The sequence below is a fragment of the Euleptes europaea genome, chromosome 3 (assembly GCF_029931775.1).
Source record: "Euleptes europaea isolate rEulEur1 chromosome 3, rEulEur1.hap1, whole genome shotgun sequence".
Taxonomy (NCBI): domain Eukaryota; kingdom Metazoa; phylum Chordata; class Lepidosauria; order Squamata; family Sphaerodactylidae; genus Euleptes; species Euleptes europaea.
The window spans coordinates 48,922,069-48,945,227 of record NC_079314.1 but is presented as its reverse complement, the minus strand read 5'-3'; the positions used below and the strand labels follow the sequence as shown (position 1 = coordinate 48,945,227).

The following is a 23,159-nucleotide window of genomic DNA, read 5'->3' as shown; positions in this document are numbered from 1 at the left end:
TGAAACAGACAGGGTCCCCAGGAACAGGATGAAGAGAAGGTGGTGGTCTGTGCTGGAGGGGGCAATCAGAGAAAAGCATCTCCCTCCCTTCACCAACAGAAATTTCAGCTGGATCTAACCCAATGAGAATGCATGGTTAAGGAAGAAGTATACTAGAAAACAGGACTGCACTTACCTGTAACTGTTGTTCATTGCATGGTCTTCTGTGCAGGCACATATTACGACTGCTTGTGTGCAGGCCAACCATGGAAAAGATTTCCAAAGCTGTCTAGTAGACTAGGAGCACCCCTCCTCCTTCTGGCGCTTTATCACCTAAACCATCACATGACCAAGAGGAAGGGTGCTACTCCCTCAGTTCTTTTTATGCAGCTGCCGAAGACTCCAAGAAACTAAGGTTCCAGAGAGCGCACAGCAAGACAGGAGGGAGGGATGTGTGCCTGCACAGAAGACCACTCAATGTACAACAGTTACAGGTAAGTGCCAGTGTTGTACTAGCTGCATTGTCTGTAGGTCAGATTCAAAGTGCTGGTGTTAACCTTCAAAGATCTTAACGGTCTGGGGCCTCCTCTGATATGCCCTTCCAAGATCTTTATGCTCCAGGACACAAAATCTCCTGGTGATCCCTGGTCTGAAGTCAGTCCAGCTATCCTCAACCAGGGCCAAAGCCTTTTTAGCCATGGCCCCTACTGGGTGGAATGCTCTGTCTGAAGAAACTAGAGCTCTGCGGGACCTTAGTCAGTTGCACAGAGCATGTAAGATGGAGCTGTTCCACCAGGCCTATGGCTGAGGACAGCACTATTTTTATCATCATTATGGACCAGCCTCCTATACGGCTTCCCATGCCACCGGCTTACTGGTTCCCATTTGGTGCCTTCCCCCAACCCAGTATTTCTAATGGAAGATTCCTACCACAAAACGCTCTCCTTTTTAACCATCCAACATTGGGAGAGCTGATTTTTAAATGATTGTTAAATGTTTTTTAATTGTGTTAATACCGACAACATTGGTAGATCTGAAAGGTTTTATTGGATTTTTAGATTTATATGATCTAAGGATGGAATGTTTCATATTGTTGTATTTTATATCCGTTGTTAGCAGCCCTAAGCCCCACTATGAAGGGGGAGGGGGATATAAATCAAAAGAACAAATAACTAAATAAATAAATAGTCTGAATCCAAGGCTCTGTCATGCAATACCTCCAGATTTCTGCCCTCAGAGGTGACACAGCCAAGGAATATGCCTTTATTCAGGCTGGAGTGCAGCCAAAGCCTTTGAAAAAGAGCCCTTTTGAATCCAGCTCTATCAAATCATGCCTTCAGGGTAATCTGGTGACAGAAAGAGCAGGCCCCTCTGTTGTGTGATCCCCCAGGCATATAAGACATAGAGGATGAGTGTTTATCAACACCATTTTAAAGCCACAGTTGCCACAATCCTGAAAAGGGGCCTTCCCTTTTGAGACATAATGACAAAGTGGAAACCTAGAAATTTTGAAGAAATTTTGATGAAACAAGAACACTGTTGAAAAAACATTTTTAATAGAAATAAGTCTTGTCAGCCTTAAGAATGAGGTGAGGGAACAAATGTAGAACAGCACTGGAAATCCCCTCTTCGCAGCAGAAAAAAGAGAACTGAAGGAGTAGCATCCCTCCTCCAGGTCTTGTGATGCTTTTGGCAGGAAAGCACCAGAGGGAGGAGGGGCACTCCCAGTCTATGGGAAAGCTTTGGAAATCTTTTCCATGACTCGCTGTGCACACACAGTCCCAGTGTGTGCCTACACAGAAGCCACAATGATAAACATAAAAGTACTGGGAGAAAACCCCATTAATCAAGTTGCCATCACTAGCAACTGCAACAGGTGCAGAATATTTCTTCCCCTACCTGTAAAATACATTTCTGTAGCTAGATCCATTTATCCAAATTAATTACTTCTCATGCCACAGACAATTGGCAGGCAGATGTAACAATAAGACAAAGAATACTGCTGCTAGCATACTCAACATCTACAAAAATGACTTCAGTAAAACGCTAAACAGAAGGATTTAAACAAAAACAAAATGTGGCTTGCAGCCCATTCCTGATCTTTCAGCAGCCAGGGATGGAGGAGGCACCTTCTAAGCCATTCCATGGCCGCTGAAAGCTCGAAAAAAGCCTTTTAAAGGCTTTTTCTTATAAAATGGGGCATTTCACCCCATTGAGAATAGCAAGGCTGCACCTGCTATAAAGCAGGCGCAGCCTTGCTCTTCTCCCCACCAGCGTACCTAGGGTGAAAGGGGACAGGAGGCTGCCTACAGGCAGCCTTGCCCCTGGAACGCCCCGGGAACACCCCCCAGGATGCCAGGACGCCCCCCCCCGGAATGCGGGCGCCGGCCTTTATGCCAGTGGGACACCAGCAGAAGGCACTGTTGGTGTCCCGGGGTGGCTCTGCCACAGCAGCACCAGGAGACCAACGTCCAGGCCTCCCCGCCAGTGTTGGGGCCACGTATGGCGGTGTAAGTAGCCCAGATGCCGGCATGGGGGCCCCCAATGCCAGCGCAGCCCCTTCCTAGCCTCCTGAGAACTTTTGTCCTCAGAAATCAGGAATGTGCTGTTGGAGTATCTACTCTCAGAAACTCTTTTTTTTCTCTTTTATACAGAAGTAAATTCTTTGACATTGGAAACTCTCCAGTCATTCCTCTGAGTAGACAGTAGCTAACATGGATGGAAAAAATGCCATTCACTGCTACACAAACCTTCTTGATTACAGGTGAAAATTAACAATTTAAAAAAATGCAAATAAAGTTCTATATTGTAGTGGCAGATTTGCAGATCTCTTCTGAAAAGGTTGCTGCCTGTTCTAGTTCTGAGTTGAATTCACTGTGATGTGATGAAAGGGAGCTTCCCTGAAGGAATGCTCCACTGAATTAGTCATCACCACTAGAAAAAATCAGTACTTTTGACACTGCTTCGATTCTCTGCCCAGCTCTAAATCAGTTGAGAGTATCAACTTGTCTGGCTAGATTTCATAATACATCATTTTGAATTGCATTCATTGGGCATAAGTTACTGAGTAATGAAGCTCAGGTATCTCAGGTATCTCAGGTACATTTTCTATAAAAGAAAAATACTGAAATCAGAACTATCATGTTTGTCTCTCAGAAGGCATGCTTTGGTCACAGGCTTAAAACTTCAGGATATTTATTAAGGTATTGTGACAAAGAGGTGTCTTTTGTAATATCTTTTGTAATATCTAAGAAGATAAATATAGTCACTTTTTAATTTTCCAAAGCAAATGTGAACTGATCATCTACTGAGGCCAAGTACTTATTTACATCCAGAAGTGTCCAGCAACACTACTTCAGTCATTGTCTGGATCATAATATTGCTCCACAAACCATAGAAGATATAAAGCCAGATTCCAGCAGCATACTTAAAATAATTTTCCTTTGAGAAGGTAGAGTTTGGGGATATTAATGAAAGGTGGAGCCAAATCATGCTAGCTTCAATGGGACATACACTTTAAATAGCTCTTCAGAGTTTATTAGAATTTAAGCAGCCCAACGTCTTATTTGCAAGACCAAATAATGAAAACTTGCAATTATCTTGACAATTCTGTAATAACTGGATTTTTAAAATTTATTTAGTGTATTTATAAACATCTTGACATATAAAAGTGTGTCATAATTAAACTCTTACTCTATTTTGCACACAAAAATCCACTCACAATGAAGAAAAAGAGGAGAGAGCAGCCATTAGACTAGCTAGAACACAATAATTCAACTTATTGTGCCAATTATTCTGTTTAGTTCTGCTTTGGTTTGGTTGGGTAAGATGCAGCCTGGTCAACATGTTCTGAATGTTTTGTCTTCCATTAACTGGCTTATGATGTGGCCTGAAGCTTCCCATCCAAGCTGGAAACAAGGGAAGAGGGAGAAGATCAGCTGAAGAACAGATGGTGGTAGTAGTAATGTCAGTAAGCACCCTGGTATGTGTAATTATATGTAGGAAAGCCAAACTGAAAGTGAAGTAGACAAGACATGGAATACTGTTTCACTAGATGTTTTATGCCAATAAAGGTTTTGATATTGATATTGATACTGTTTCACTAGATGTCCGTCCAATGAATTGTTCCTTATGGGGAGAGGAGAAGCACCAATATATGCTGCTAGATCCCTTTTAGGCTAATATTACCCCATGAATTCTATAATATGTTAAAGAATACAGAAAGTGCTTTCTTGATGAAACAATGTTTGCTTTTCAGTGACATTGAGCAGTATCTACTTTCTTCGTACACTAGGAGCAGTGATTCCCTGGGTCCAGAAACTCTGCTTTTTATCTGCTTGTCAGTCACCTACAGAAAGGGTAGGACCTCTTAGTATATTGAAAATACTTCTGTACTATAATTTGTATGCCTCCTAATATAAACATTCAATGAAATGAATTATAAAGATGTTAACATTTACTTTAAATTTTGAACTAAGCCTGCCAAAATGATATCACTAAATCAAAGGATCTCAAATCTTACAAAACATTCACTTACATACTTTCAGGTAAAAGAATCATACTTACAAAAAGTTTGGCCTTTACCTTACCTGTCATAATCTCCATTGCAAAGTGCTCTGACAGATATTTTGAAAGCCTGCCAAACTGGATTCAATGTATTCTTTACAACTTCTGTCTTGTGGCAGATTGTAAAGCTAAAACAAAAACAAGAAAGTATCAACAACTTTTGTAAAGCTAAAACAAAAACAAGAAAGTATCAACAACCTTTGTAAAGTTAAAACAAATACAAGAAAGTATCAACAACCTTTGTAAAAATTATTTAAGTGGAGAAAATGGGATAGGGTTCACCTTAGACACAACAACATTTTTGAGGCTGATCTGCACACATAGTTTATTTATTTAAAATATTTAACCCCACTCTCCACATAAATACTTGAAAGACTGATTACTACAATAATTATAAACAACAATAGAATAGCAATAACAAAATAAGATCATCAGCAAAATCAAAATGGCTCTTACAGGGACCGGACTCACAGCAAGGAGTTAACTCTTTCCCTCCATGCCAGTGACTGGACATCAGCCACACACACTCCTAGCTGCTATTTGCCCCACTGGAGAAACCACACAGGAAATACATAGGCACATTGTATGTTTTCTCCAGCAGGGGCCCTAGAGGTATAGAGTTAAAACCCCTTACCATACATATCATCACCCTGGTCCAAAGTGGGGGCCCATATGATTTTTATTAACAAAGCAAAAAACCCACTACGCTGGAGATCCATTCATGGATTTTCTAGCATCGCATCTAGGTTAAACTCTATAAACACAGATTTTTTAAAAGGGAGGCATAGATAGCCAGAAAGTTGCAGACCCATTCACCTAATTTCTGTCGTGCATAAACTGGTGAAAATCATTATTGAAGCTGAGGAAAAAATAGAACCGGGGATGACTTCTTGCCTTAGGAATTTTATACAGTTTTTTGAGATCATCAGCAAACATGAAGATAGCAAATATTTTCCTTAGAAGTTAAGTCCAGCGTAAACCTAGCAGTCCTGAGATAAGTAAATGGCCCTCTTATGGATCAGTAATTGGTTACAGAAAACAGGTACAAAATAGTTTTCATAACAGAGGAAAACAATTAGGGAGGTCAATGCCACAAGGTCTGCATTCAGACTGGCAGTATTCCACATATTTGTATAGGATTTGAAGTCATCCATGAGCAGAATTATATAAAAGCTTTCAGATGACACAAAATTATTCACAATGAACATCCATACACAGTGAACAGCTACAAAGAAGGCCTAAGACTCAATGACTGGACAACAAACTTGCAAAAGAGGTTCAGTATAAGTAAAAATAATGTTCCATACATTAGGGGGAAAATACAAGACCTCTATTAACTGATAAGATCTGAATTAGCTTTAGCTCTGCAGGAAATAAAACTTAGAAGTCACAGTGGATAGACAGCTTAATTAAAAAAAATTAACTCAGTAGGAGGCAGCAGCTGAAAAGATAACATTTATGTTAGGAATTGGAAATAAAATGGCCAAAATTGTAATGTTCTTATATAAATATACAGTGCAGTTGCATTGGGAGTCCTAAAAATATTCTGGCTTCTCTGTCTCTAAAGTGATGTCATGGAACTTGTGGATTATGAAGGGTTTATTGAAGTCCAGGGCCTGTGATAGGGCTGATTGGACATCAACTTATCACCAAAAACTGACATATCTAAAATAAAGATGAACCTACCTGCCATCTTCATTGCTGCGAAAAAATACGAGGAAGGGATCTGATTTTCCAAAGAAGTCTTTCTTGTCTAATTTATTTGCACAAAATTGCATCAGTACAGCATCCTAATAACAGAAGCATGCAGTGCACAGATTACTATACATAATACAAAGAGCATGTCATAGATATGATACCAAATTCACAAGTTTAAGTTTGTTTTATTTTAGTAACTTCAAAAGAAAAAGATACTACTAACAATTTCTTCTGTCTAGCTAGTGAGGGCAATATTATCACAACTAGAGTAATCTGTCATTTTTACTCTTAATATCAATATTTTAATGTATTAATAATTGTAGACTTCTCAACCCATATAATAAATACAATTTGAAATACAGATTAAGACAAAGATTTCTTCTTCAGCTACAATTACAGTGACTTCACATTAGAATTCATATTCATATCAAAAAACTAAATATTACATTAAATTTGAGTATTAAAATTGTGATACATAAGAAGTAGGACATAACATCAAGAAAACAAAAAATACAGTTTGAGCTCTCTGCGTTTAAAACCAATATTCCCTCTAACAATGGCTAGTCTCACCATCAGTCAGTAAACTAGCAAAACACAGCCACCCAGAGAGAAAAGGGGCAAAAATGCATGGTCGCTTTATCCTCCTTTAATCCCTGTTTCAGCCAGGATTCAGCCAGGATCGAACGCATGCGTTTCACCTTATGTGTGTTTGATCCGGGCTAAAACAGGGATTAGAGGAGGATAAAGCAACCATGCGTTTTCGCCCAGGGTATCCTTTTCTGTATACCTGGAGGATTCTCTCCTCATATCTTTCTTTCATAAATAGGAACCCCTTCTGCAAATGGGGACTGAGCATGCCCCACAATGGGACAAAAAGCACACCGGGACCCTTTCAACACAGAAAAACAATGGTGAAGGGGGTGGAGGCCATCCTCCCATGGCAACACAGTCCTGTAGCACTTGGGTAAGTAAGTTCTTTGCAGTTGCCATGGCATTGTGGCCAAGCATATCATGTAGTTTGGCCCCAGTGTGGGAGAATGACAGCAGACATCCCCCAACCCTACTCTTTTAAATTTAAAGAACTGTGGGCAGTATGGGTGAGTTAACTGGAAACTGAAGGGAAAACACTTCCAATAACCAAACTAATCCCTCCCCAAAGGCAGCAGACCCAGACAGTTTAAATGGTCATGGAAGAATAGGTTTGGAGACTGCAGACCCCCCCCCCCCGCCCCAATATTCCCTTCAACGCTCCTCCCATACAGCACAGGAAGGTAGTTAGTTCTCCCTCCCCATGCTGTATTGAATGGCACAAGGCCTGCTGCCCCAGCTGCAAAATTGTGCACCATAATTTTAGAGAATGAGGTGTGATTTCCCCATTTTTTTCCCAAGTGGGCCCCAAATTGTATTCCTCACCTTTTTACTCAGACTGCCATTATGAAAGTTATTGCTTATGCTACCCACCATGTCTACTGAACAATATAAGCATGATCCATTTGAACAAAATAGAGGGGAAATTGCCCAACCCAAAAACAAAGTTGGGTACCCAAAAGGTTGGGTGAAATAAAATACAATTAAACAAAGAAATATATTTATTAAAGAGCACTCATGCCTATATTAAAAATATATGCATGGTTGCCAGATGATCCATTTGCTCTACAGATGCATCTCTCGCGATGGTGGTTTTTCATAGGCTCATGGAGCTTTCACCTTCTGGCTGCAAGTTGACTATATCACATATAATGAGCTTGTAGCACTGTATCTAGTGGAACAGATTCAGCTTTTGACTAAACTGATCAGACACTGTTCAGAGTACATACTGTGGAGCCAGTTACACTGGCCTAAAGCTTATATATATATATATATATAATTCTAGTGGAGGCAAATGGTCGTTATTCCAATTTTATGGACGGGAAGCAGAGGATGTGTGTGCCAGATGGCTGTGACTATCTAGCAAGTTCAAAAATGAACAAAAATTTCAGTCAGGCCCTAAACCCACTTCACAAAAAATCATTGCCATTTAATGACCCAATTTCCTCCATTACTATCTAAAACTATGGTGAAAAACTATGACTTAGTATTGCCTTTATATAGTTGCAATTCTTTAAAAAGAAAACACAGAACAGTTCCTTTCACCACAAATGCCCTGCCATCAGCTTTTCAAATAGTGTTATTAAGCATGCTCTTGCAACTCTTAAGTTCTTTTGCTGTGCAAATGATCTTATGGAGATTCCAACACATCCCCCCAGACCAGGGGTCTGCAAACTGCGGCTCCCGAGCCGCATGCGGCTCTTTGGCCCGTTGAGTGTGGCTCTCCAAACTTGGTTCGGAGCCCCTGCTCTCGTGCCTGCTCGCGCCGGCAGCCGGGCTGCGGAGCCAGCGCGCCTGAGAGCGCGATAGAGCAGGCGAGCGGGCGCGCTGTCTCTCCCCCACCCCCTGTTGTGGAGAATGGCCAGATCCCCCTTTCCCTTGCCCTCAATGGTTGGGAGGCTAAAGCCTCCCCTCCCCTCTAGCCGCGCATTGCTGGGCGGGCTGCTCGGCGGTTCCTGCACCCCCGCCTATCAGCTGTTGGGTGGGGCAGGCTTCCTTTGGTAGACGTGGCCTCCGTCTGAGTCCCACTGGGAGGCCATGTCTACCCACTGGCTTTCTTGGCGGTAGACCTGGACTCCGAGGAGGGGAAAAAGTCCCCCTTCAGAGGCTAGGTCTACCAATTGGCTTCTATGGGCCTCCGGAGGCCAGGTCTACTGCCAAGAAAGCCAATGGGTAGACCTGGCCTCCCAATGGGACTCAGCCAGAGGCCAGGTCTACCAATAGGCTTTTATGGCGGTAGACCAGGCCTCCAGACGAGGACTCCAGACCGGAAGGGGGAAATGGCAGGGACTTACAATTTAATTTTTATCAGTAAATAAGATCACTATTAAGTATGATATCAAGTTTTATTCAGTGTACCTATAGTTTAATTAAGACTTAAAACTTTAATTAAAGTTTATTAAGTTAATAAACAGTGTACCTACCTATATAGTTTAAGTTTAAGAAATTTGGCTCTCAAAAGAAATCTCAATCGTTGTACTGTTGATATTTGGCTCTTTTGACTAATGAGTTTGCCGACCCCTGCCCCAGACAAAGGAAATAAAATCTCATTATATTCTGTCCCAAACTCAGGAAGATGAGGAAACAGATAAACCCTTTATTAGTATAGTCTGAACATGGCACATGAGAGATGGATAAGAATTCTTAACACAAAATAGTTTTATTTTTGTCTTTTGGGAAAATGGTCAAGGCAGGTTGTCAGGAAGGTTTCAGGTTTAAGCTTGGAATGAAAAGGCAACAGGAATGAGGGAAGCTTCTTATAACTATATACAATTGATAGTTTGTTGTAAGAATGTAGCTGATGGGTTTTACTGACAGGCGATTGTAACTGTTGAGAGAGATATCACTTGGCAGTCACTACTTAGATCCGTGTTGGCGAACCTATGGCACGCGTGCTGGACTTGGCACGCCGAGCCCTCTCTGTGGGCACCGTCGCGTCTGCCTTCCCTGGACTCCCCGCCGCCCAGCTTGGGGCTTTGAACAAACATTCAAAAGCTTGCCAAATGCAAACTTTTACCTTTCAATAAAAAGTTTTTGTATCATTGAAAGCTCTGTTATTGTGTTTTTCTTTTAAGGCAAAAGATGTTAATAATGTATGTGTTGTTTTTTCTAAACTAAAACCTCAGTGTTCAGGTTAAATTGCCATGTTGGCACTTTGCGATAAATAAGTGGGTTTTGGGTTGCAGTTTGGGCACTTGGTCTCTAAAAGGTTCGCCATCAAGTCATAAACTGATTTGAAACAAAATTTCTAAAATTTGTGAAGGCAGGAACAATACACACAGGATCCAATTTTCCTCTTTTAAAACTTGATGTGTATCACCCTTTTCCTTGGAACTATTTCCCTCGGGAAGGACTACTGGTTTCACTTCCCTCACTCGGGATCCTCCTTGATCCTATACAACACTTATCATTCCACTCTAGCTGCCAGCCTCTAACTGCCACTCTCAACTGCCAACAGTACACTTCTTTTTTAACCTGCTCTCAATCAAGGTTCCCAAACTGGGACAACACATCAGCAATTAGCTGTCTGTCACAGATCTCTATATTAACTACGAACCAAAAAGTATACTTTCAACAAAATGAACCAGAAGTGTTTACCCTGCAACAGTTCAGTTCCTCTGCTGTCAATATTATGGTGCCACATTTCCTCCCAGGAATTCCTCTGGAACAAAACAGTATTAAGATGGGATTATACTACTGAGTGAAATACAAATAAAGCTTTTAAAAAATAACACATTAATCTATCAACACAAGTCAAACATCCCAATAGGTCAATAATTGCCATTTTGGAACTTGGATGATTAAGAAACAACATTATTTTTCTTGGGCTGTATTTGTAGATTTTACCATGTACTTCATGGCATGTGTATATGATATAAATAATTACACATCTTATACAAATCTATCACAACTAAATTCAGAATAGATATCAATGGATAAAAATATTGTCATCCAGTGGGTGTCAAGTATTCTCATTTGTCAAGCACCAAAGCATGCAAGGAGCTGAGAATCTCAAAGGAAAGGCTGGCAGCCATTTTTTAAGGTTAAAAAACCCAAGTTCAGCATTAACTTGCTTTAAAATATATACTTACACAATTGGTTTTTCTAATCTGCTTCCCTGTGATCCAACAATCTCTCCAAGGGTACAGAACACTTGTCCTAAGAAATCCTGAAAGCCAGTAACATGTAAAATCATAAAGCTTCAATAAGTTTTCCCTGGACATAAGATTTCTCCAATGTACTCTTTCTATTAGTGATTTATGGCTATGGCAATTGGACAAGAGGATTTGGGAAGAAAAATATAATTTGTTCAATAAAGCCCAGTGCAGCCATAAAGTTGCACATCTCATAACAATGGGATCCCTTCTTGTCTCTTTCTGCTCTGGCATGTTTGTCCTCCTTACAATTCTGTTTGATGCTAACCATAGTTTGCAAACCTACTGCAACCTGCAGTTCCAAAATCTAATTACAGTATAACTCTTGTTAGCATTAACCATGATTAACAATGCTAAACTGCAGTTACAACAGACAAAAGAAGGGAAGACAGAATTCTTAGTGGAGAATAGAGACAGAAGAAAATGTATATGTGAGCAAGCATTTGATGAAACATTTTAACCAAACAAGACAGATATTCTATTGCATTCTGCCAATGTTTCAAGTAAACTACTACATTTTGTGATCTCCAGAAATTACACTTCCTTATAAAATAAAAACAGTTTTAAAAAGCTCTCAAAATGCCCACAGAAATGTTATGGTCTTCCTTAGTGGGTTGTGAAAACCGCTATTCTGAATAATGCTTTTTTATAGGGTAGGATAGGGGGCTCTGGGGATGAGTTATAGAACCAAGGGGGTGGGGCATAAAAAAAGTTTGGGAACTCCTGGTTTAATGGAAGCATTTGGTCCAAGCACAGTAGGTTTTCTTGCTCAACCAAACCAGAAATAACCTGTACGAAATGAAACTAAGTCCAAAGGAATGAATTCACTATGAGAGGTGTCAGAAATGACCAGTCCTTTCCTGTGGTGCTGCAAAGAGTTGCTGCTACTGCACATTATGTGAAGTGTGCAATAGCAAGTTTGTCGCCTAGTTTTAACATCGGCAGCGAAGGCCATCATCATGCCCTCTAATATTTTTTTTCTTCTGTTCCCTTTGCAGTTCATGAGCTTGCCAATATCAGTGGAATGAGTTTATTGCAATGCTTGATCCCATCACTGTGTTACATTGGTTGGGGTGTGTCACAACGTTATCACTTGTTTGTCCTCTATGAGGGTGATTTGAGCTATGGGATTTGACATTTGGTAGTTATGTAGCACCATCTGAATTGATTTAATGTCCTGGGTACATTGCAGCCACAGCTCGCAAGAGATGCATGACACAGCAGCCCTTGGTACTGAATCTCTTGAAAGGATAACAATATGATCAGGTTATACAAATCTGCTTGACGCTAAAATCAACTAGCAATAACATGCGCCCATGTACTACCAAGGACCTTACCAACATATACTACACATATTTTAAAATTTCATACATTTTTAAAGTTTCACACATTTTCAAGGTAATAAATTGGTACTTACATGCTTTGACAGGTTGGGACTCTTTGAATCAACATCATACCTATAATGAAAAGGAACACACATTTGCATGTACAAAATAAACATCTGCATGAACAAAATAAGTGTGCAAAAGCCCAAGGGTGTCTGTCTGTCTGTCTCTCTCAGCTATCTCTCCCTCCCCCCCGCCCATACTCTGCATAAAAAAAGAACACCTTGGCAGAGAGGACAACAACTAATAAAGATAACTGGCCACCCCAAACGTGAGGCAGATATTACGGGCTAGAGAATTTCCTGAAGCTGGAGTTAACCTATGATCCTTATCAGGCTGAACAGCACATGTGAATTCTTACAATTAAATTGTTAAATCTGTTGGGGTTTTTTGCTTAATGTTTTTAACATTCTGAAGACAATACAGTTAAGTCTATGTATGTGTATATATATACATTTACAACAAAAATGCATTCACAGTATCAAAAGGTTTCTCAAGTTTTCCAGATTATCTATATACATATATTTAGACATAGCATAAGAGGGAATACTCCAAGAATCTAAAGCTTTGCTTTAAGATGCTGTGTTAAAACATGGCAATATGACACATACATAACTAAAGACCAGAGTGAAAGAACAGGAAAACACTGAATAGAATACAGAAACTTCTAACCAAAATAGTTCAATACACAGAGGTTGTTTGAATTACTATCTAAAAAGTGAGGATGAAGTGCCCATCAGTATGACAACTTGTTTAATTCTACAACATTAAACAGCTCCCATTAATATTTACAGAAGAAAATTAACAGGGCTCCAGCAGGCAAAACCATTAACGATGAAATGGAAAATCCTGTCTTCATTCCTGACAACACTAGCTCTTGGGTGAGGGGGCAGGTCCCTCCACATACAAAAAAAACCCCCTAACTCTGCATTTCTCTTACCAATTTCTGTGAAGTCAGGGAACACAGAAGAGATTGGGTTCAGCTCCTGACAACGGCAACTGGGGAAAAGGGGAGGAAAGCTTGTCCCACTTAAAAGCTTTCCTATTAAATTTCTCCATTATAATCAGTGGGTTATACTTTGTTCAATGCAAGAGGAAAGAATGGTCAGGAGCTGTGACAAGAACCTGAAAAGTGGAAAGGATAGCTCTGTTTCCCACTGCCTATTGTCCTCCTGCCTACCTAATCATCATCAGTGGATTTCTGGGGAGTACTTTCTCCCTACAAGAAAGAAGAGCAGACTGCACGAGAAACTACATCACAAAAAAATACAAAAAGAGACATTTATGAACATTGGTTGGGATTTCATTACCTTAACATTTCAATCACTACTGATCAGGTTGCTATCAAAGAAACTCATGCTTTTGTATATATTTGTCTGGTTCAATTGGGGTTCTGCCACATTCTCTCTTAGACTGTTCATTATATTTGAAAATCAAAAAATGGTTAACCTCAAGACTGGAAAAAAGTGTTCTACATGTACATTATGACAAAATGTGCTGTTTTTGCAAGGAGTCAAATATCTAGATATTGCCAGAAGTGGAGTACATTGTCTATGAGCTGTAACCAAAATTAGATTATAGGTGATGACAGAGTTATGCATATTTGTCTGTGTATAGTTTTACTCTGCAAGTAATATTATTTTTGCTATTTTGTAAATGATCTGATACATGGGATTTTACATTTGTTTAATATCATATTTTGATCACTGTATGAATATTGCCATGGTTTGTGGCTATGTATAATAAAATGTATCTCTACATACAGACTGTATTACCTGAGAACATGCAATGAATATAGATTGCCAGAATTTGAAGACAATTCTCATATGTTATCTCTCCTACAATACCAAATTTCTTTTTTTTAAAAGTAGCCAATTTCACTTAAAATTGTGAACACATTAGATATAACCTTACAATATGGCATCTTATCATGGTGATGAAAACCAAGGCCTCTTGAGCTGAATTTGTGATTGTAACATTCCATTATATTAATTGGCTGCAAGCACATTTTACTGCTACAGTATAATATAATATTTACAATGTTAATAAGAGGTCGGGTTGTCATTTGTTAACTAGTTAACTATGTTGCCATAATGCTGTTAATCAAAATAAAAATTAATGAATAAACTTACAAGTCAAATCTCAGGTTCTCTCTCTCTTCGAAAAAGTAATCCATTATAAATTTTCTTACAAAATCTGGGTTCAAAGTATTGTCAATTACTTCTGTTCTACCAAACTGAAAGAGAAATGTTTTTTTTATTATAAAAGGCATATCATTGCACATTTACTAATAGAAAGCAACGTATCAGGCACCTGCTTGCACTAACAGCAACTATGAATTACAGCATATAAACTTGCAGTTTTCAAGAAAAGAAAACCACAGTGACCAGCAGCTCTTGGTAGAAAAACAAGAGCCAGCAAAAGGGACAGTTACTGGAAATTATTCATATATCTGAAAACATGAGCCCCATTTTGGGAGGAGTGAAGGCAGGCCCAATGACCATGTATGATGATTCAGAAATAACTACAGAAATGTACGTTTTTATCAACATGTTGCTAAAATATATGGCCTTTTGTGGGTGTTTGCCCCTTACTGTAAATTTGGCCACACCCTGATAAATCTCTGAGAGATTATCTCTCAGTGCCCTTTCCAAAACCTGAAGTGATACCCTTGCCTAACAAGCAAACCACCCTGCTAAAAGCAATTCTACACCAGCCCAGGCTTCTTTGGCCAGCCAAGAGCCATGTTTTGCAGTGTCTCAGCCCATACACTGTCCCAATTCCACATTTGCCATTACGATGAGGAAAAAGGAGGCATGGGTACTTTTGAGGAGAAGTAGATGAAAAGTATCCCACATCAGCCAATTCTCCAATGCAAGTCACCCCTCTCCCAGATGCTTCTCCTCCAGTAGGGCTCACTTCCAGTTTCACAGGCAGGGGAGCAGAACAGACCAGGGGAGGGCAGGGAATAATCAGTGAGCAAGAGAAGGATTAAGCTTCCTCACAAGCCCAACACTTATCTTCTGTAAATCCCCCTCCTCAAGCCCTGAATCAACAATGAGATAAAATGAGATTGGTAATCTGGATTTCCTCCATAATGTCTAGTCTGATTTTAACCACTCAATTGTATTCAGAATTAGGCAAACTTTCTTGCAGTGAAGTCACATTAGGCATGTTTAATTCTCACAGGTCAAGCTGTTAGCCTGCACTCTAACTACTGCCATGTGCTTCCCATGTTAATCTTTACTCTGCCACTTACAGTTCTCCCCGTACTATAGTAAAGGCAAGGAATTTTTACTAATGTATTTATTACTTTTTATTAAAATGTTTATATCCCATCCTTCCTCACGGTTCAAAGTAGCTCATAATATTTTATTTCAGCTTGACTTTGACATATGCCACACTTCATTGTGTGGAAAAATCCAACAAGTTTAGTTCCCCACCCTCAGCAGATGAAGTGGGAAACAATCTTCTGTTGTCGAAGGCTTTCATGGTCAGAATTCATCGGTTCTTGTAGGTTATCCAGGCTGTGTGACCGTGGTCTTGGTATTTTCTTCCCTGACGTTTCGCCAGCAGCTGTGGCAGGATTCTTCAGAGGAGTAACACTGAAGGACAGTGTCTCTCAGTATTACTCCTCTGAAGATGCCTGCCACAGCTGCTGGCAAAACATCAGGAAAGAAAATACCAAGACCACGGTCACACAGCCCAGATAACCTACAAGAACCAATCTTCTGTTGTGCCTGGTGGAAGGGCTGATACCAGATTAATTGGGTGCCAGCAACATAGTCAATAATACACCTTGTTGACGGCAGTTTGTCAGCACTGCTGCTTGTGGGTCCCATCCCCTGGCAAGTCAGCTAAATGCTGGGTGTTCCAGGGGTGAGACCAACAAGAGTACACCAGAGTGCCATTTCCCCCTTTACCTCTTTTCAGTATGACAGTCAGTTTGAACAGTGTTACATTGGAAAGTCAAGCTAGCTACTGTATAAAGCTTTATTTTGGGGAAAATTAAGAAAGCCCACTATGCTCAAGTTAAGTCTTTGTGGACTTAACTTTAAAATACTTTGTGGACTCATCTTTAAAATACTGATCTGGACTCAAAGCCCACCACTTTCAATAGAATGAGATGATTCCCCTAGTTTCCAACTGAGACTCTTTTTTTCTGTTAGACATTTCTCTCCCACCACCATTTACACACCAGTAGAGTGAGGAGAGGGCCTTCCTATCTTCTCCCTTTGGAATACACATGTGGTACCGTGGTTCCTTCTACTCTTCCCTTTACTCTCACAATGAGAGCTGGACAGGCAATCCCAGGTAGGAATCACAGGCACTCCTGTCTCTCAGCCTTACCATGTTCCACCCAAAAATGATTATGTGGTGACAGCAACTACAACTAGATGCTGTGGCTTTCACTCCATCATTGGGCTTTCACTCCATCATTGAGCAGTTTTGGGTGAGCAACAGAGCAGGAATGGTAGCCAAGTGTAGTTGCACCGCTACTCACCCATGCTATTAGCCTAGTCATGGCATCCACCTGATGGCATCTCACCAAGGGTCCCTTAAAACACGGAACTGACCCTTCATTATTAGACACAAGCAACGTCTTATAATGGCAGTAGCGGTGCAGAACTAAATCAACAAGATTGGTAACAAGTACATATTTTCAAAAACATGATCCTGAGTCTTGTACAAAACCTATGGCTTTCATTTTTTAATTGGAACTAAGCCACATGTTTTAGCTTCTACTAATACAAACAAGCATTTGCTATACATATATATTAGTAACAACATATTTACCTCTCTCCATTCTTTATTTCCCATACTTTGGGTATACAAAACACAGACTGTGAAAAAGAGAAATATGAAGCCAATTTAAGTTTCTTCTACAAAGCTATTCTAAATATCCTAATAGTATAATTAAATTATTATTTGTATGCAAAGGGTTTTAGACAGAACATTCAAATATTATACAGAAAAGCAATCCAGCTTGTAATGTTTTTTGAGTAAAACTAAACAACAGGTCTTAAAACTCTAAGTGGGTATTAACAGATGAACTGATCATCACCATCAGGGGTCCCCTATGTGATGCCTGCCAACATCTTTTCTAGCACCCGCCAATGTTTTTAAGAGGTGGGTGGGGCCAGGTCAGGCTTTTGCCCAGCAAGGCTTCTGATTGATTACTGGAAATTTCATTGGCTGTGCAGATTTTTAAAAATGTTGCTTTGGTGGAAGCTGCTACCACAGCACAGGGATATACACTGTGTTACTGAAGTTAAAGCTGTGACAATCATTTTGTGACTGGCTCTGCCTCCTGCACAGCTATTTTGGGGCAGCCATTTTTTCACTGTGCCCACCATGCCTTCTCAGAATTCCAAATGTGCCCACAGGCTCAGAAAGGTTGGGGACCCCTGATCTGCATGACCATATGTATGAAGCCAAACAAAAGGTCCACAGGGCAATCTCAAAGACATTTTCCTGAGACTAACCCCAATGAGTAGGATAAAGCAGACCTGCTTAGGATGGCACTGCAAGTCTGATGAGATGTCTAACTTATTCTCAAGAACAATGCTGATATAAAGTAGTAGAACATACTATGCCTAGATACTAGTCATATATCAATGGGCAGAACAATCCAAGGGGGGGGTAGTTGCGGTGCAGGTTCATCAGGCTGAAGCCTAGGCTGCAATCCTGTGCACACTTACTTGGGAGTAAGCCCTGCCAAACTCAGTGCAGCTTACTTCTGAATAAACATATAGAGGATTGCACTGCAAATATTCTATACATTGCTTAGCAGATTAAAAACACTTATTAGCAATGTTGAGAACAAAACTATTTTATAAATATTCTATATAGAACTTCTCAAAACAAAATCAAGAATAGATGTTTTGCAGCAGTGGATAATCTTGGGGAAATGTCTTCTTTGTTCCCATTGGCATGTATAGTGGTATAGCCAGTAGGTGACCCTAACTAGGTCTAGACAGAACCCAACTGACCCGAACAGCCATACTGAGTTATTGTCCAATTAATTTCTTTCATTCCCAGACAGTTCACAATGATCATAGTGCTCCATATCCAGCACCACCATAAAAAGCACCAAATCAGAGGTGTTCTTATCAAATGAAAATTGTTATAAAAACTAGGGAGGGGGGCTAGAACCTTTCTTCATTCATATGCCATCTATGAGCACAATGTATGGGGGGGAGTATTCAAATAAGCAATGTCTCACTTGTTTGCTCAAGTGGCATAGTCCCATAAGGGGCTGTATCATGTGTGCCTCCAGAACAGCATTAGTGGGCCATGGTTTGTAACCCACAGTATATCTCCACTGATGTAAGAGACGGGATTTCTGTCAGTGGAGCAAGACTATCTTGCCTTTCCCTTCCCATGGCAGCCCAATATGCTTTCCAGAATGCTGCTCTTGGGGACAGGTGATCCCCAGAACAAGATAAAGGTGGAATCAGATATGTGGTGGGATGGAGGAACTGGAAAAAAGGAAGCTTTCAGCAGGATCCAACCCTATAATTAGAAGGTGAATTATTTCATCGTATAATAGTTCTGGGATTTTTAGCTCTATTAGATAGAGTACTAATCCTTTAATTTTTAGACTCTTCCTCCAACTGACTTCCTTTTTTTCAATGTGGAGCAGCTTTAAGGCTAATGAAATTTCAGAGGAAATAACTCATTGCCTTTCAACAATTTAATTCTATGGAATAAACATGTCACCTCTCCCAGTCTCCTCATCTTACCTAAGCAGGCTCAAAACAGTTTTTAGCAATAAGGAGAACTAAAAATATTGATATTTTTTCAGAGCTTTTTCAGTAAAATATTTAGAAAAGCTTATGAAATAAGTATTCAGAACTAATGTGCATATCACCATAACCTGTAACAATGTTGGCAGTATGGAAAATTACCACCAAGAAAACTAAGTTTCATTACAGCCATGGCTTTCAAGTACTAGAGTACAGGTTTATTTACACAAGTATTACATGCCATGATCACAATTATTATTGAATAATATAGTGTATACAAAAAGAGACCTTTCATCCAGTTCTTTGTAAAGTTTAGACAGAAATATGGGGAAAAAAACATTTAACTATAAGAAATAAATAGGAAAGCTGAGAGCTTTTTCCCATCATTACCAAATTCTAATAATCAAGGATGAAAAGGATACTTACTTGGATCAGATTTTGAAAACGTGTCTCTGTCCAAAAGGTTTCTGTGAATGAAAAAAAAAACCACTAAATTATCTTTCTGTTAAAGACCCCAAAAGGGGTCGCCTTAAGTCGGCTGCGACTTGACGGCACTACACACACACACAATAATAATTAACATGAAATCATTACATAATTAAAAGATTTAAATTGTAAGGTAATTTTAAGCAAATACATTCTCTTTCTCTCTTGAGACCATCAGTAGATTTGTATACTTCAACATTTAACAAGCAATATTTTTAGACGGTATCATGATACATCTTTCACATATCATAGACTATTTGAGTTTTCCAGCAAAAAAAGTCCATGAACTCAGCAGAATCAGTATCTGAGCAGAGTTGTAGAAAATGAGAACTGTGTTTGTAACATATTGCTCATTCTTTTATGTCATTGCATTAGTGTAAACAAAAAGTACAATCAACACAAAAATCAATAAAATCAGCAAAAGTTTTGCCAAATGCATCAGACCAAAACCTCATGTATCATGCATCACAATCAGCATAAAACAGCAATAATCATTAAAAGGAGAGGGGTTACAAATCAGAGTCAAAAACCACAGGAATCAAATTGGCAGGAGTTTTATGGAGGTGGGTTTGGGGGCGGCAATTTGCTCTCCCTACATGATGATGTCACTTCCAGGTTGATGTGGGAAAGCCGACATTGCGCAGGGGATGCTCTAGCACACTGGTTCCCAACCGGTGGTCCGCGAGAACTAAACCGGGGGTCCGCGAAACAAAGTTATAAACCCATAATAAATTAATATTTACGCAGGTGGCGTGGTGGCGGCTTGCAGGCGCAGCGGCGTGCGGTGGTGGCTCGCGGGAGCGGCGCGCGACGAGTAAGGAACATGCGGGGAGGCCGCGGGAGGGTGCAAGCGAGCCTCACACAACCACACACAATAGGAGAAACACTCGTCAAGCCTTGTTTGATGATAGCTGTCGAAGAAGTTTTAGGGATGGAAGCCAAAAAGAAAATACAAGAAATACCTCTATTGAACAACACGGGAAAAGCTCAAATTGAAATTATGTCAAATGACATCGAGGAGCAGCTTGTTTCGAAAATAAAAAATTCGCCATGTTTCGCTTTGCAGTGTGATGAATCGACAGACGTTTCTAATTGCAGTTACTTGCTCATATTTGTTCGCTTTTTAGACGACAACAACACTATTAAAGAGGAATTATTGATTTCGCAGAAACTGGAAACGACGTCATTAATATAATAGCAGAGTATTTTGAGAAACATAGCATTATGTGGGAAAAGCTCGCCGGCTTCTGTACAGATGGTGCTCCAGCCATGTTAGGATCACGCTCCGGTCTAGCAACATTAATAAAACAGAAGACTCCTTCCGCAATAACAACTCATTGCATATACATTGTCAGCCATTAGCTTCCAAGACTCTTCCTAAAAGCCTTGTTAATACCATGGAAATGGCCATAAAAGTGGTCAATGTTATTAAAAGCAGTGCCTTAAATACACGCCTTTTTAAAAAACTGTGCACTGAAATGGACTCCGATCAAGAGACTCTTCTTTTCCACACCGAAGTTCATTGGCTATCGAAAGGCAATATGCTGGGAAGGTTATTTGAACTAAGAAAAGAGGTTGAGCTGTTTCTAGCCGAGAAGAAAATTAAAGATTTACTAGAGCAGTTTTTTGATTTGAAAAGTCAGATGCATTTGGCTTATCTTGTGGATATTTTCTCACATTTGAATAAACTAAACTTACAGTTGCAAGGTTCTGGAAACATAAATTTAGCAGGTGTGGGAAGACAAACTGCGTGCCTTTATTTGCAAACTTCAATTGTGGGGAGGTAAAGTTGGCGAAAACAATTATTCTGCGTTTGTGACAATAAAAGCACTGGTCGATGATAGTAAAGATGACATGATCACCGCGAATATACAAGACAACATCAGAAGTCATCTGCAAATGCTGGTCAAGGAATTCCACCATTACTTCCCGGAATATAACCAGACCGAATCAAAAGATACCCAAAAGCTGATTTGCAATCCTTTTGGTATTGCTGTTGAAGAGGTTGCAGAAGAAATCCAGGAAGAGCTCACTGAATTCCAAAATGATAGGCACTGTAAGGATGCGTTTGAATCAGTTTCTCTTGAAGAGTTCTGGTGTAAAAAAGCAATTTCATATCCTACAGTTAGGGGATTCGCCTTGCGATATCTTATGCTCTTTTCCACAACTTATTTATGCGAACAAGGGTTTTCTGCTTTGCTTATAATTAAGAACAAGACCAGAAATCGATTGGAAGCAAGTGATGATATTCGTGTAGCTCTGAGCAACAGTATTAGCCCCAGAACTGCCCAGCTTGTAAAAAGGATGCAAGCTCAAAAATCACATTGATTTTCAATTAAAAGTTCTCTATTATAAAAAATATATTCAAATATTATTCTAAGTTTAATGTTTAACTAACAGTTATGATTAAAGTTTATTTTCAAATTCTCGGAATTTTTATTTTGAACCTTGGGGTCCCTGCACTGAATAAAAAAGTCCTAGTGGTCCCTGGTCAAAAAAAGGTTGGGAACCACTGCTCTAGCACTTGCAAAAAAACTATGGTTTTCATAGAGTTGGGGAGAGTGCTAGAGCATCACCCTGGAATGATGCCAGTGCTCCCGTGTAAACTTGAAAGTGACGTCATCACTCAGGGGACAGAGATCGCTCCCCCCATTCCACTGGCCTGCTTCAGCCCACTGACCAGCTGAGTTTCAGCGGGCAGCAGCATGAATTGGTGGGTGATTGCCCGCCATTACTGGGCAGCTGGGAGCCCTACTTAAAGCAGATGCCACAACAGAAGAGGCCCTAAACTTCATAACCACCAATCTCACATTCACAGACAGGGGGAACATGAAGCAGGGTCTATGATGAGAATTTTGGAATTCAAGCATGCTCATATATGAGAAAGTAAATCTTCTGGTATTCTAGTACCAGGCCATTTAAAGCTTCACTATAAGATCAGCCATTGATATTGAACCTGGAAATAACAGGCAGGTAGAGAAATTATTGAGTATCATTCAAAGATATGTTGCCAGTAGTCAGCACTTGACAGAACCCTAGCTTGCCACAAGGCAGCCCCATGTATAGTGTCTTACAGTAATATAACCTAGATGTAAGCAGATCATAGATCTCCATAGCAGATCTCACAAAACAAGGAAGGGCTACGGCTAGAGAACCAAAGTTGGCTAGAAGTACTCCTATATTTTAAACCTTTTTGTAAGGCTTTTTTAACTACATTCGTAACATATTGGAGGACTTGTCTGTGCATATCAATTTGATTCTTTTAAGACAGAATGATCTTGAGTAATGAATTACAAGTGAATAAAGACCATGCCATTTCATGCATTACTGGAGCTGTAAAATGGCACTATAATATTTCCTGTATGATCATGTCCTTCTATCAGTCTGATTTTTTTGGCCACTGCTACACAGTATGCATAGGTTTTCAATGAAGTTTCCATAATATAACTCTCTTTAATTGTTAGGCAAATTGCATGAGATCCAGAAATGTGCAAGTAGTGACTAAGATTAATTTCAAAACATTTAAAATTATTTTTTGACAAATTAGCCATTTT

The 23,159-nt window shown here is 39.8% G+C and overlaps 1 protein-coding gene across 1 annotated transcript in view; it reads right to left on the bottom strand.

Annotated features, from left to right (window-relative positions):
• CPNE8 (copine 8) overlaps positions 1-23,159 on the bottom strand; it is a 68,635-nt gene that overhangs the window by 21,710 nt on the left and 23,766 nt on the right. Inside the window, exons 2-9 of the mRNA XM_056847228.1 lie at positions 19,546-19,586; positions 17,168-17,214; positions 14,503-14,606; positions 12,403-12,442; positions 10,923-10,999; positions 10,429-10,492; positions 6,232-6,335; positions 4,569-4,673 (exon numbers count right to left, since the gene is read on the bottom strand). Of these exons, the coding sequence (XP_056703206.1) occupies positions 4,569-4,673; positions 6,232-6,335; positions 10,429-10,492; positions 10,923-10,999; positions 12,403-12,442; positions 14,503-14,606; positions 17,168-17,214; positions 19,546-19,586 (582 nt within the window). The remainder of the gene's footprint in view (positions 1-4,568; positions 4,674-6,231; positions 6,336-10,428; positions 10,493-10,922; positions 11,000-12,402; positions 12,443-14,502; positions 14,607-17,167; positions 17,215-19,545; positions 19,587-23,159) is intronic.